Source organism: Rana temporaria, chromosome 13 (genome assembly GCF_905171775.1).
Source record: "Rana temporaria chromosome 13, aRanTem1.1, whole genome shotgun sequence".
NCBI lineage: Eukaryota > Metazoa > Chordata > Amphibia > Anura > Ranidae > Rana > Rana temporaria.
Window position 1 is genome coordinate 35695977 of NC_053501.1, and position 15878 is coordinate 35711854.

At 43.0% G+C, this 15878-nt stretch overlaps 1 protein-coding gene across 1 annotated transcript in view; it reads left to right on the forward strand.

Moving 5' to 3' along the window:
• Window positions 1-15878, forward strand: part of LOC120920365 (protein SIX6OS1-like) — an 88379-nt gene that overhangs the window by 24589 nt on the left and 47912 nt on the right. The window contains exons 3-5 of the mRNA XM_040332402.1: window positions 5926-6113; window positions 6200-6242; window positions 10064-10094. Of these exons, the coding sequence (XP_040188336.1) occupies window positions 10083-10094 (12 nt within the window). The 5' untranslated portion in view covers window positions 5926-6113; window positions 6200-6242; window positions 10064-10082. The remainder of the gene's footprint in view (window positions 1-5925; window positions 6114-6199; window positions 6243-10063; window positions 10095-15878) is intronic.

Here is a 15878-nt window from a genome sequence, read left to right on the forward strand (position 1 = left end):
TTGTTTAGCAGCAGGAGGGGAAGGGGTGGGGAGCAGAGTGGTACTGTCATGAGTTGACAAGCAGGGGGGGAGGGGGAGAGGAGGACAGAGGAGAGCTGCTGATGATCGAGGCACGTAAACTGACCATCGTGTCAGGGCTCAACAGCCATGATGAACCATGGTCAGTTTACAGGGGGGAGGGCAGAACCAGGCAGGTTCAGCCAGATATTTTAGGTGATACAAGGTTCCAAATTACACGGCACAAGCACTGTGCTGCATATTTTGCGGCAGGGCGGCCAGGTTGCACGAACCGACATACCTGTATGCTGATCCGTGCATGAGATACAGTGGGCGCGTGCCCGCCTGTAGCATGCCTCCACAAAACAAGTCGGATCCCCATTCTGACAGGGGACAGCACTGAGATCGGCTGTTCCTAGTGATCAGGAACAGTGATCTCTGTGTTATGCCAGTAAGGCCATCTCCCACACAGTTAGAGCACCCAAGAAACACAGTTAACCCATTGATCGCACCCTAGTGTTAACCCCTTCCCTGCCAGTGTCATTTATACATTAATCAGTACATAAATCTATCCCATAGTTTGTAGACGCTATAACATTTGGTACAAACCAATCAATATATGCTTATTGCAATTTGTTTTACAAAAAATATTTAGAAGAATGCACATTGGCCTAAACTGGTGAATAAATTTGTTTTTATGTATTTTTTGGGGGGTATTTTTTATAGCAGAAAGTTGATTTTATTTTTATTTTTTGTTTAAAGCACAAAAAAAATAAAACCACAGAGGTGATCAAATACCACCAAAAGAAAGCTCTATTTGTGGGAAAAAAAAGGACATACATTTTGTTTGGGTACAATGTTGCACGACCACACAGTTTTCAGTTAAAGTGACACAGTGCCCTATGCAAAAAATGACCTGGTCATTAAAAGGGGTTGTTCCGGATACTTCGGAAGGCTGTTGGTGGTGTGGGGAGGAGTGTGGGAGGCTACTACACATCTTTTGACCTTGCTTCAGAATTAAGAGCTTCTGGAGAGAGGTCCGGAGGATTACTCAAAAATTCTGCAGCCACAAGATTTCTGAAGATCCGGCTTTCTTTCTATTGCATGATTCCAAAATTTCTGTTAAGACGTATAAGAAATCTATTCTGTTTCATCTTTTGAACCCTTATCTGGAAGCAAATACAACCCCCCCTCCCCCTAGTGGGACTGTGGCTCAAGAAGGTGGAGGAATTGAACCGAATAGAAGATCTGGTATGGACCGCCTGGCAGAAACTAGATAAATATTTGAAAATGTGGTCTTTATGGAACCTCCTTTATAAATTCAGAAGATGGAAGGACTCTCATAGATGTGAGTTCCACCAGTTGAAGGAATGGAGGTATCCCACTCTTGAAATTCGAATGGCTCATAGGTGGATTTTTTGGGGGTTTATGGGCCAGATTCTCGTACTTTTCCCCGCGGCCATAGCGTAAGCCATTTACACTACGCCGCCCCAACTTACTGGAGCAAGTGCCATATTCCTCAAGCACTTGCTCCGTAGTTTGCGGAGGCGTAGTGTAAAAGGCCCGGCGTATCCCCGCGTATTTCAAATAGGGCGGCTTATATTTAAATTAAGCGCGCCCTGTTCCGATCGAACTGCGCATGCGCCGGGCTAAAAATAGCCCAGTGCGCATGCTCCAGTTCTCGGCGGAAAACGTCAATGACGCCGACGTGTGCGTCATTGACGTAAAGTCGTATTCAAGATCGACTTACGAAAACGACATACCCGACGGGAAAAGACGACGCGGACCCGACGCCATACTTAACATGGCATACGTGGGACTGGCGTAAGGTTACCCCGCATATAGCAGGGGTAACCTTAAGCTTACGCAAACGACGTAAGCGACGGTTACGCGACGCAATTTCGTTCGGGAATCGGCGTATCAGGCTCATTTGCATAAACAAATGAGACCTGAACGTAAACGCCACCTAGCGGCCGGCGGCGAATTACATTTAAGATCCGACAGTGTAAGTGACTTACACCTGTCGGATCTACAGCGTATCTATGCGAAAATGATTCTAGGAATCACTTGCATAGATACGCGGGTCAAAAAAGAGAGATACGACGGAGTTTCCTGAGATACTCCGTCGTAACTTTTCTGAGAATATGGCCCTATGTTTTTATCTTTGTTTTGTGCTGTTTTGTTTGTTTAGTTTAAAAATGGAAGGGAGGAGAGGGTTAGACATCTCACCACGGCCTGTTTTTTGGGGGATTTGCGGTTGAGTCCTTAAAGCGTAACTTCAGTAATTTTTTTCATCTTTCCATCTATTAAATCTTCAGACCTTGTTGTAGTAAAACATTTTTTTCTTAAACGGCCCACTTTCTGTTTCTTGTCTGGTAAAAAGCCTAGGCTTATGACATCATGCATAGCTCTCTCTCTCTCTCCCTCACTCTTGTGATAGTTTGCCAGAAAGGGAGGGGGGATGAGTCATAAGAGGGCCAATGAGAGCTGGAGGTGTGCGTCTGTCTAAATCCAGGAAGTGAACAGGCAGCAGCTTCATCTGCCATCAGTTAAAGTGGTTGTAAACCCAATAAAAATAAAAAAAACCTGCAAGACAAAGGAACAATAAACTAGATGCATAGCATACTAGCTCATTATGAATTACTTACCTTAGATCAAAGCCCCCACAGCGGTCCTCGTCCCCACCTCCGGTGGCGACATCTTTCCCAGGTATCATGCACGGGAGCCGCCGGTAATGGCACACGTACTGAAGCAGCGGCACATAGGTGCCACTGCGTCAGTTTCCTTAAGTGCGCATGTGCCAATGACATCGGCACATGCAGGGGAAGGTGATATCTCCTTATCATAGGCGTACCTGTAGCATAAAGTGGTTGTAAAGGGTTTACAACCACTTTAAAATTGATGCAGCCAGACTTAGTGGAGGGAGCTTTCTGCAGCTTATTTGGCAAGTACAAAATCACAGTATATACAGTTGTGCTCGTAAGTTTACATACCCTGGCAGAATTTATGATTTCTTGGCCATTTTTCAGAGAATATAAATAACACAAAAACATTTTGTGGTTAGTGTTTGGCTGAAGCCATTTATTATCAATCGACTGTGTTTTTACTTTTTTTAAATCTTATTGACAACAGAAACTACCCAAATGACCCTGATCAAAAGTTGACATACCCTGGTGATTTTGGCCTGATAACATGCACACAAGTTGACACAAAGGGGTTTGAATGGCTATTAAAGGTAACCATCCTCACCTGTGATCTGTTTGCTTGTAACTAGGGCACTTTCACACTGCCAGCACCTGAGCGTTGGCGGTAAAGCGCCTCTATTTTTAGCAGCAATTTACCGTTGTTTTTGCAGTGCTTTTTGCCTGCTTTTAACCCCTGCTAGCGGCCGAAAAAGGGTTAAAAGTGCCCGCAGAGCGTAGCTGCAGTGGCGCTGCCCATTGATTTTACCGCTCCTAAAGCGCTGCAAAGAAGCTGCTTGCAGGACTTTTTTTGATGTCCTGCCAGTGCACTGGACATTTCGCTATCTCTCCTAGACGCCTTTCCTCCTGGCAGCATTTATGCAGAAAGAAGATCAATGATTGTAAATGCATGTAACACATTTAGGCAGTGGCGGTTGGTGCTCAAAATTTTTGGGGGGCGCAAGCAAACTGAAAACCCCCCCCCCCCATCAATTGCAGCCACTGTTCCCATCAAATGCAGCTACTGTGCCATCAAATGCAGCTACTGTGCTCATCAACTGCCGCCACTGTGCCCATCAAGCGCAGCCAATGTGCTTATCAAACGCAGCCACTGTGCCCATCAAACACAGCTACTGTGCCATCAAACACAGCCACTGTGCCCATCAAGCGCAGCCACTGTGCCCATCAAACGCAGCTACTGTGCCCATTAAACAGCCACTGTGCCCATCAAACACAGCCACTGTGCATCAAACGCAGCCACTGTACCCATAAATTGCCGCCACTGTGTCATCAAACGCAGCCACTGTACAAGCAAACAACTGTCAGTTAATGTAACGCAGTGCCGTATCTCAAAAAATGGCCTGGTCATGAAGGGAGGTAAAGTGGTTAACAAGTAGTAAATATAAATGGATATTAACCACTTAACCCCCGGACCATATTGCTGCCCAAAGACCAGAGCACTTTTTGCGATTCGGGACTGCGCCACTTTAACTGACAATTGCGCGGTCGTGCGACGTGGCTCCCAAACAAAATTGGCGTCCTTTTTTTCCCACAAATAAAGCTTTCTTTTGGTGGTATTTGATCACCTCTGCGGTTTTTATTTTTTGCGCTATAAACAAAAATAGAGCGACAATTTAGAAAAAAATGAATATTTTTTTTACTTTTTGCTGTAATAAATATCCCCCAAAAATATATAAAAAACATTTTTTTTCCTCAGTTTAGGCCGATACATATTCTTCTACATATTTCTCGTAAAAAAAAATCGCAATAATCGTTTATTGATTGGTTTGCGCAAAAGTTATAGCGTTTACAAAATAGGGGGTATTTTTATGGCATTTTTATTAATATATTTTTTTTACTAGTAATGGCGGCGATCAGCGATTTTTTTTTCGGTACTGCGACATTATGGCGGACACTTCGGACACTTTTGACACATTTTTGGGACCATTGGCATTTTTATAGCGATCAGTGCTATAAAAATGCATTGGATTACTATAAAAATGCCACTGGCAGTGAAGGGGTTAACACTAGGGGGCAGGGAAGGGGTTAAGTATGTCCCTGGGTGTGTTCTTACTGTGGGGGGGGGGTGGCCTCACTAGGGGAAACACTGATCCTCTGTTCATACATTGTATGAACAGAAGATCAGCATTTCCCCTGCTGACAGGACCGAGAGCTGTGTGTTTACACACACAGCTCCCGGTCCCCGCTCTGTACCGAGCAATCGCGGGTGCCCGGCGGCGATCGAGTCTGCCGGGCACACGCACGGGAGTCGGGGGCGAGCGGGGGGCGCGCACGCGCCCCTAGTGGCCGCTCGAAGAACGGACGTATAGCTACGGGCTCTCGCCCAGGAGAGCCGACCTGCCGCCGTATGACGGTGCGCGGTCGGCTAGTAGATAAACAAGGTTTGCCGTGTCTTCACCTGTAAAGAACTGAAACCTAATGCTAAAGGTTGTAGGATGAGGGATGTGAGATGAGGGATAAGGGTTGATATATGAAAAAAAGAGTACAGTAGCATTTGTTTTTTATCTTACCCAAGATGAACACTGAGGTGGCTTTACTAAAGGCAAATAGCCTGTGCACTTTGCAAGTGCAGTTGCACTCATTTTCCGAAGAGCATTGTAAATGTGACAAAGCTCTGCTGATTTCCATCATCCAATCGTGTGCAAGCAAAATGCTATTTCTTTAATTTTCCTTGCACCTGAGTAGGCATACTCTACAAAGCAAAGCTTTATCGGTGTAACTGCACTTGCGAAATTCACAGTTTATTTGCTTTTAGCAAGTCCATCCCTATAAGTCCTGCTCATAGTGCTGTTTCATCCACTGCAGCATCTAAAAAAGAACTAAATAATTTGATCCAGTAAAAGGAATATGTCCAGCACCATGAATCTTTTACGCACACAACCCTAAAGTCAGCTAACTGTAACAATTTTAACAAATCTTTCAACCGCAAGTTCTATATGTCTAGCAGCTAGATATGTGTATTATATTATGGCATGTGGCATTGTTATAATTATGTATAGTATTTTTTCATTTTAGTAAAAATATTTATGCTTCTTATCTGTGTTGATGTGCATGTCTTTGGAAATGATAGTTTTCCAACACTAAACACCATCTCTACAACTGAAAATTGTTGAATCCATTCCCAGAGAATCTCTTTAATAATAAAAATTGTATAGATAACACCCTTTCTTAGGTTATGCATTGTATATAAAACAGGATGTGATGATCCACTTAATTGGTTTTACAGAAAAAAATACCAAGACGCAGAGAGTAAGGGCAAAGAACGTTTAAATCAATACCAAGAACAGTACATGGAATCCACACTTGCAAAAAATTATCACTCAATCAAACAAGATCTTGACAACAACCAGAATGTGATTCTAAAGCTTGATGAAGAAATGATGACAAAAGAGAAACGTGTGGTGGATGCTTTGGGTATTTTTTTTTTTTTTTCTTTTTCTTTTCCTTATAGTAAATGAAAACATAAGTGTAATTTTTCCTTTTTTTTCTTCCTTTCCCAGAGCCTATACCTTTCAAATCTTATAATGACTGGGGTTTGCAACTGTATCCTTTTATATTGTGAGACTTTAGTATCAATTTGAGCTGGGTACACACAATCCAAATATGCGCTGGCTCAGTAGGAAGCAGCTGACATTCGGACAGTGTGTACAGCTGCTCTCTCTGCTTCTCGCCACAGAAAATCGAATGATGAAAGCACTGCAAGTGGGCCTTTATTTGTAGGCCAAGTCAATAGGGAATTTGGTGAACAGTCGAAAAGCTTGTTGCATATACTCACTTATGGGAATTTAAAGCGGAGCTCCACCCAAAAGGGGAATTTCCGCTTTAAGGACTCGTTCCCCTCTCCTCTTGAACAATTGTCACCTTTGAGGACCGGGGGGAGGTACCCGATTTTGACAGGTACCCACTTCCCACAGCACTCGAAAATGGAAGTTCTCCTCTCTCCCCCCTGCAGTCTTCTGGGACACTAACAGGTACCAGAAGACCGCATCCACCATTCACGATGCGCAGCGCGACTCGCCCATTCGCAGTGGACACCTGGCTGTGAAGCTGCAAGCTGTCCAGCCGTGTATCCATAGTGAGGATGCACATAGTGAAAACAGTGGGTGAGACCGACTGGGGTGAGCACACCACTGGATCATGGGACAGGTGAGTGGTCGTTTTTTATAAGTCAGCAGCTACAGTTTTTGTAGCTGCTGACTTTTAGTTTTTCCACAGGTGACTGGAACTCCGCCTTAAAATGAAGGCATTTTCTATCTCCCCTGAATAATGATTGAAAAACTTGGGACAGGAAATTTGGGGGCAGCTCTTACCTCATTATTACATATATCATCAACAAAGATGTTTTAAAGCAAGCCCATTTTTTTAAAAATCCATACATGTATGGATACCCCTATTTTTTTATTGCAGCTGATTTGATGTACATCCGACCTGTAACTAAACAGAAAATAGTGGGCCAAATGTATGAAAAAAAAGTAAGGGAACATGGAAAGGTCACCCATAATAACTAATATACTTCCTATTTAATTAACATCCCGCAATATGGAATAAATAATTTATTTTTGCTACACAGTCTATAATCATCTATTTTTCAAAGCTATAGATCAATGAAAGTGGTATTAAACCCAAAAGCAAACATTTTATTATATTTCAGCTTACCAGTCCTTAGATGTGATGGCTGCATTTGTTTTATTTTTTAGGCTTTCTTGCCTTTAGTTTTACCACATCCTAACAGGTGTCGGTTAACAAGAGAATGTAAGGTATAGAACAATCAAAGCAATGTCAAGTGAAAATAAGAGAAAGAGAGGCAAACTGGACAAGAAAGAGGATACAGGAGGGGGTCCAAAAGAAGGTAGGGTGGGGCAGAGAGGAAAAGGGAGGGGGAGTGTACCTCCGAAGCTTCCAGGTGTCAGACCACAATCTAAGCAGACATGCTTAGACGTGCTAAGGTGCTACTACCCAATATGACCAGTAGATTGTTTAGAGCAGAGGACTCAAACTCAAATTCATTGGGGGCCGCATCAGCAGTATGGTTGCCCTCAAAGGGCCAGTTGTATCTGTAGGACTATGTATCTACTCTTTTTATTATCATTGCGCTACGTACAGAATGGAGGGGTCAGGATTGTGCTACGTACAAAGTGGAGGGGTCAGGATTGTGCTACGTAGAGAGTGCAGGGGTCAGGATTGCACTACGTAGAGAGTGCAGGGGTCTGGATTGCGATACGTACAGAGTGGAGGGGTCAGGAGTGTACTATGCAGTGTGCAACATCTCATTATCACACCTCCTCCTGGGTTCTGACCTATGCACCCAACCAACAGTTTACGCAGCGCTTTACAATATTAAAGGGACACAATACAGTTATAATACAAGAGGAGTAAGAGTGCCCTGCTCGGAAAAGCTTACAATCTAATAGGGATATGTTTCATATTGCCCAGGTCTGAGCAACCCCAAAACAGTTTGATGGGTAAGTGGGTAAACATTTTGCTTGTGGTGGAATGAAGTACCAGCATGATATCATCTTGAATGAGTTTTCTAACGCTACCACAGTGCTGGATGATTTAGAGAGGGCTTTCTACATGGCATTCCAGTCCTTAGGGGTTTGAGCAGCATCAAAGTCCCGTTTCCATTTGGCTCAATACAACTGATCTAGCGCATCCATATTGCTCTAGATCAGTGTTTCTCAACTCCAGTCCTCAGGGCGCACCAACAGGTCATGTTTTCAGGATTTCCCTCAGATGAAACTGCTGTGGTAATTACTAAGGCAGTGAAACTGATAAAATCACCTGTGCAAAATAATGGAAAGCCTGAAAACAAGACCTGTTAGTGCGCCTTGAGGACTGGAGTTGAGAAACACTGCTCTAGATGATGGAATAGAGTAAGGAGATGAGGCCCTGGTGGTGGGATTTGTGCGGTATTTGGACTCAAAAGCATTTGTGGTTACGGACCAGTCATGGTTCCCGGTTAAGAACTCCAAAAAGTGGCAAATTTGTAGATAATTACTCTGTTCAGTGTTAGGTATATCATTAGAGTCCAGGAGCTGCTGAAAAGAGTATATGAAAAGACAGCCAAATACTCCCAGCGCTCAGTTTTCTTCGCCAGAGTGAAAGCCAACCAATGTCACATTACATGCATGGTCTAATGCTCGGTGAATGCAGCCCTCCTTGGATAGGAATGTCCCATGTAGAACTACAAAAACAAAGAAGGGGAAGGCGCAAACCCCTAGTGCATTATCCAAGTAAAAATTGAATATATTGATATAAAAAACAAACAATAAAAAGCATACTCACAAAGGTGCATAAGTATACAGCAGGAGGGAGGGAGAGACTGGGCTGCAGGGCAGTATTCCAACATAATGACCACAAACACACCTCCAAGATGATCGCTTCCTTGCTAAAGATGCTAAGGGTAAAGGTTATGGACTGGCCAAGCATGTCTCCAGACCTAAACCCAATTGAGCATCTGTGGGACATCCTCAAATGGTCTCTAACATCCACCAGCTCTGTAATTTCATCATGGATGAGTGGAAGAAGACTCCAGTGGCAACCTGTGAAGCTCTGGTGAACTCCATGCCCAAGATAGTTAAGGCAGTGCTGGAAAAAAATGGTGGCCACACAAAATATTGACACTTTGGGCCCAATTTGGAAAGGTAGGGACGTACATGTACGCCCATATGCCTGTACGTGCCATTCTGTGGACGTACATATACATGCGGCGGTCGTTAAGCGGTTAACTTAGGGGTGTACTCACTTTTGTTGCCAGCGGTTTAGACATTAATGGCTGTGTGTTGAGTTAGGGGACAGCAAATTTACACTGTTATACAAGCTGTACACTCAGTACTTTACATTGTAGCAAAGTGTAATTTCTTTAGTGTTGTCACATGAAACGATATAATAAAATATATACAAAAATGTGAGGGATGTACTCACTTTTGTGAGATACTGTATATAGGATAATAAAACTATTTACATTAATTGTATATGCCTTAACATGCACTGGTAGAGCTCAATTAAAGAAAAACACAAATGAAATGCTTGAACATAATTCTAAAGTTGTTTGTGAAATTTCAGAAATTACAAATAAAGTGAATGAACTTAAACAGAAGGTAGAGCATATAAACAAGGTAATAGCAGTGAGTTCTACAGTCAGCAAAAAATATTGTTGGGGACTATAAGTTGGGTGAATGGAGAATAAGCTACTGCATCACCTGCTTAGCTCTTGATAGTAGTAGAAATGCAAAGTTATACTCATTGCAGCTTGTGGAGAGAGTAGTGCATGCATAGAAGTTATAAGATCATTTTTATGTTGTGCCTTTTCCTAGATAAAGCTATAATATTAAATGATTCTAAATACCTAAATACATATCCAGGTAAAGTGATGAAAATCAGATGTCATTTAAGGTATACAAATACAGGACTAAACCAACTAATTGTGGGGGGAAATAGAATCTGGCTGTGTTAGATTTATAATTCTTTGCTTCCCCAAATACAAACTAACAGTGGATATATCTAAACATACCTCTGCCTGTGTTGACATAAACATGCACCCTCAGAACATAAAATATTGCATGTTTATGTGATTATCTGTGTGTAGTATATATACATACATACATATAAAAAAAGACCCACACTCTTAGGCAGCCCATAGATCATAACATTTTATTTTCTTCCACCACAGGTAGAAGGAAATAAAATCACTTGATTCCCCCATCATTAGTTAGTGCTGATGGGGGAATCCCTCCTGCTATACTGTGATAAATAAAGTTGAATGAATCTTTCGCACTACCACGTGCGTAGGGTGTATAAAAAATATATATAAAATGGAATGAAATAAATGCAATACAATGAAAAATAATTTAATGGAAATTGCTGCTAAATCTACAAGTGTACATGTGCACAAAAAACAGGATACAAACAGATAATGATCAGTGCGACTCTAAAGTAAACGTCTGACTCTATGAGTGAGACTAATAAAGTGTAAATAACATGTAAATAACATAAGTGCTAAAGTCCACACTAATTCTGGATCCAAAAAGGGACCGTAAAACCAAAATAGTTTTAAATCCCAGGAACTCAATTGAGCAAAAGAAGTTCTAGATGATATGCAATGGGTGTCACAAACCTTCTAACTCGTGTATCAAACGAATCTTCCATGAGTTATCTTTTTAAGCTATTTTACCTCATTTTAATATGTGTCATATAGCTACGGTTTTATCGGTTTACTGTAAAAAGACTTTTCCAACCTCATCTCCGGTAGGGGTTGCATATTTATTATGGTATTTGGTACCGACATCGTCGTTTGCACCTTCTATTAATTTATTGGTCCTAAGACTCATTATAGATATAACATTCATGTCATTATACTATTATGAGTATTCTCCACCAAGAAAATGACCATCAATATGATGGAGACATCTCATGATCTTAAACTTCAAAAAAATGGCCGCCATAGTTTGTTTTTAAGTAACCAAGAAAATGGCCGCCACCATAACGGAGACAATTACTCAGAGAAAATGGGCGTTTAGTCACTTCCTGTTTTAGCAAATAAAAGGAAACACTAGACATCCAATCCGGTTCCTCTGATGAAGTCACATGAAGTGACGCTGGAAGTGGCCACAAACGCGCAGTTTGCACTATTTTACCAGTTTTTCTTCGTTTACATGTAAGAGCCCATTTGGCTATTTAATAAACTCATTATAAAATGGTTTTACACTATGAGAGATTTTTTGTTTATCTTTTAATTCATACATTGGGAGACTCATTGGCATCTTCAAATTTAGATATCCACATTACCACCAGAAAGTTCCAACTACACCACCAGAAGCATGGACAACGTGTGGAGACTGATAGCCGCTGTTGCCTTGGATATCTAGGAAATCTTGAAGGCTCTGTGTACTCTGGTGTGAGGTGAGCGCTCTGTGAGCATTTATCATTATGATAACCCATGGAAGATTCATTTGATACACGAGTTAGAAGATATGTGACACCCATTGAATATCATCTAGAAGAACTTCTTTTGCTCAATTGGGTTCCTAGGATTTAGAACTATTTTGGTTTTACCATCCCTTTTTGGATCCAGAATTAGTGTGGACTTTTGCACTTATGTTATTTACATATTATTTACACTTATGCTGGCCATACACTATACGAAAATTTGGCCGAAATTCGGTCATTCAGACAGTTCTTTCGTTTTTCGGCCAGTTAATGGGCACAAAATCGATAAACCATGGGCAGCGGGGTGTGCTGTCAGTGCTGGCTCTGGGCTGTGAGAGAGAGACTCTCTCAGCTCAAAGCCCTGCAACCACTAGGAAGCCACAGTCAGGCCTCTTGCCCCCCCCTACAGTGGCATCAGATTGGCCGGGGGCAATCGCAACCCCCTGCTCAGTCTGCCCCTGCCTGGAACCAGCACAATATTTGCTGTAGTCAAGCATTAAATATTTTATCCTAATCCTAAAGTACAGGACTCAGGCTTAGTATTCATATACCCTAGGTCAATGTTTCTCAACTCCAGTCCTCAAGTACCCCAAACAGATTAGTTTCACTGCCTTAGTAATTACCACAGCCGTTTCCTCTGAGGGAAATCTTGAAAACATGACTTGTAGGGGTACTTGAGGACTAGAGTTGAGAAACATTGCCATAGGCTTGTTAGGTGATTTGACACTGCCGGACACGTTCCTGGGAGCCTTCCCTATAATCCCACTCCATTTTTTGGGTACTTTTTAATTTTTTTGCTGGTGTGACACCTGGACCACACGCTATGGGGGCAGCCTGTAATGTTGCATCCCACAATAGCAAGATAGAAAGGACCTCCAATCCCTCAACAAATACCTTGTGCATTGAATCCACAAGGTCGATAATTGCCTCTCTGAGACAAGGGGAATACCCGGCATCCATACACATGCAATAATGTGTTTTCTGTGCTTTGCAGTAGAAGACAATTATTTCTAGTTTGTCGCACCACCTGTTCCATTTACCCAATTTCATTTGCGAACTCTCCAGCACAATATCTTGTCTACATGGAACAAGCATGCTCTTTCTCTCGACCTACCCATGCTCCTGTCTTAATAATGGGGAAGTCTTTCCTTCAATTTTTCTACAGATGCTAATCTTTCAGGCTGGGTTAGATGTTTAGGTCCCTTGTGGTCCAGGGAACATGGTTCCTGTCCTTCAACATCCTGGAGCTCAGAGCAATAAGAATGGCTCTGCAACAATGGACTCCCCTCTTCCCCTTCTGCAAGGATGGACACCCAATGAGGGTGTAATCAGACATTGCCACAGCTTTGGCCTATATCAACCAACAAGTGGGCATGAACAGTCTTTGAAGACAGCAAGCCAGATCATCTCATGGATGGAGACTCACTGTCCACCAATCTCTGTAGTCCACATACCTGAAGTGGACAGCTAGAAAGTGGATTACCTCAGCCACCCCACCTATATTATGGGCCCTTCATTCCAAACTTTTCCACCTGATATGTCAGATGGCGGACCCAGGATGTGGATATCCTGGCCTCCATATTTAACAAGAAGCTACCTCTGTTTGTGGCCTGGACCAAAGATCTTTTTGGCACTTGCATTGGATACCTTGATAATCAGCTGGTCTTAGGTTCATGCTAATATATTCCTTACCTCCAGTGCACATCTTACCTCATCTGCTCAAAAAAAATAGAGCAAGAGAAGAAGTAACTGATTCTCTGCACCAAACTGGCCCAGAAAAAACAGGTACACAGACATACTTAGACTATTAGGAGACAACAGGGCGGTGGCGGGTATGAAGGCTGGCCTCTAGGGATGGAGGCCAGGCCTGGAAGAAACCACTGCCCAGGGGAAGTGATCAAGCTCCAAGTGAGTCTCATCTATCAACATTCTAGAGCTACGGATGGAATGTCTGGCTTAAGGGCCTGGGCGTTTAGGTTGCAGGGTTGGTCTGTCAGAGTACAATCCGACAATGCCACACCAGTGATATACTTTGTTTACCAAGGAGGCACTAGAAGTCACGCAGCCAGAGGGAAGTGAGCTATGTTCTGGCTTGGGCAGAGGAGCTTGTACCTTGCCTATCGACAATCTTCATTACATGAAATGGAAAATTGGCAGGCTGGTTTTCTGGAGCCGTCAACAATTGTTCCCGGGAGAATGACCTCTACACCCGACTTTTTTCTGACCAAATGCCAGAGAAAGGGTACCCCGGACATAATATTTATTGGTGTCCAGGTTCAACAAGAAGTTGGAGAGCTTTGTGTCAAGGACAAAGGATCCATTTGCATGCGGGACAGATGCGTTAGTAACCCCGTGGGACCAGTTGTCACTGGTTTATGCTTTCTCTCCCCCCAGTGCCGCGACTACCGTGGCTTCTATGCAACATCAGAGGGGAACGGAAGCCAGCCTAATATCTCTGGCATGACCCAAACGACCTTACGGTGCAGGGATCGCAAGGGTGGTAGTAGAGGACCCAGGGTCCCTTACATCTTGTCCAGACCTACTTCGCAAGGGGGGGTATTTCATCCTGTCTTGCAAACATGGGAATTAATGGTCTGGCTGTTTTAGCCCGCATTCTTGAGGATCAGGGCTTTCAGAATCACCTGCAAATTACCTTGATTCGTACAGCAGAGCTGGCATTCAGGACCATGTATCATAAGATCTGGAAGGCCCATGTTCCTGGTGTGAAACCAAGGGGTGGCATTCTTGGAAGTATGTCATAGGTAAAATTCTTGCTTTGCTACATTAGGAAAGGAGATGGAGCTAGCCTTAAGTTCCATCAAGGATCCGATCTCGGGCCTTGTCAGTATTTTCAAAGGCTGCTTGCTTCGCACTCTTTGATCCGGACCATTATACAAGGGGTAACGCGTATAAGCCTGCCAGTTAGGTCGCCCTTGTGCCCGGGGGATTGAGTCTAGTTTTGTCGGCTTACAAGGTCAGCACCTTGGGCCGATGCACCATATTTCCCTTCATCCTTCTAACAAGGGAATTGGTGTTCTTGGTTGCGGTAGCCTCCGCAGGAGAGTTTCAGTATTGGCAGCTTTCTTGGTATAGAGCCATACTTAATTATTCTTAAAGGGGTTGTAAAGGTAAAAAAAAAAAATCCCTAAATAGCTTCCTTTACCTTAGTGCAGTCCTCCATCACTTACCTCATTCTTCGATTTTGCTTTTAAGTGTCCTTATTTCTTCTGAGAAATCCTCACTTCCTGTTCTTCTGTCTGTAACTACACACCATAATACAAGGCTTTCTCCCTGGTGTGGTGAAAGCCTCTTGAGGGGGGAGGGGGCGAGCAGGAGAGTCAGGACGCTCTCTACTTTGCAGATAGAGAAAGGAGCTGTGTGTTAGTGTGCGTCCTGACACTCCTGCTCGCCCCCTCAAGAGGCTTTCTCCACACCAGGGAGAAAGCCTTGCATTACTGTGTGGAGTTACGGATAGAAGAACAGGAAGTGAGGATTTCTCAGAAGAAATAAGGACATTTAAAAGCAAAATCGAAGGGTGACGTAAGTGAAGGAGGACTGAACTAAGGTAAAGGAAGCTATTTAGGGAAAACATCTTTTACCTTTACAACCCCTTTAAGGAAAGGGTGATGGTAAATCCTCACCCAGCCTTATTTGCTAGAAGGATCTAGTTTTCATTTGGGTCAAGATGTTTCTTGACTTCCTTTTTTCCAGAATATTGTTCTGCGGAAGGAAAACGTATTACCTTTCTCTAAATATAGATGAGAGCAGTTAAAAATACATCTGGAGGTTTCAGATATAGGAAACTGATGTTTTGTTGTGCTGCCAGAAGACCCTAGAAATGGGCAGGCAGCGTTCAAATCAGCTATTAAAATGGTTACACTCTCTTGTTAGAGTGAGAGCAGTCAAGTTGGTTTGTGCAAAAGTTAAAGCGCCTACAAAATAGGGAATAGATTTATGACATTTTTTTTTTTTACTAGTAATGGTGGCAATCTGCAATTTTTGTCAGGACTGCGATATTGCAGCGGACAGTTCGGACACTTTTGACACTATTTTGGGACCATTCACATTTATACAGCGAACAGTTCTATAAATATGCACTGATTACTGTATAAATGTGACTAGCAGGGAAGGGATTAACACTAAGGGGCGATCAAGGGGTTAAATGTGTTCCCTATTGAGTGTTTCTAACTGGGGGGGGAGGGGACTGAATGGGGGAGCTGACCGATTGATGTCCCTATGTACAAGGGACAC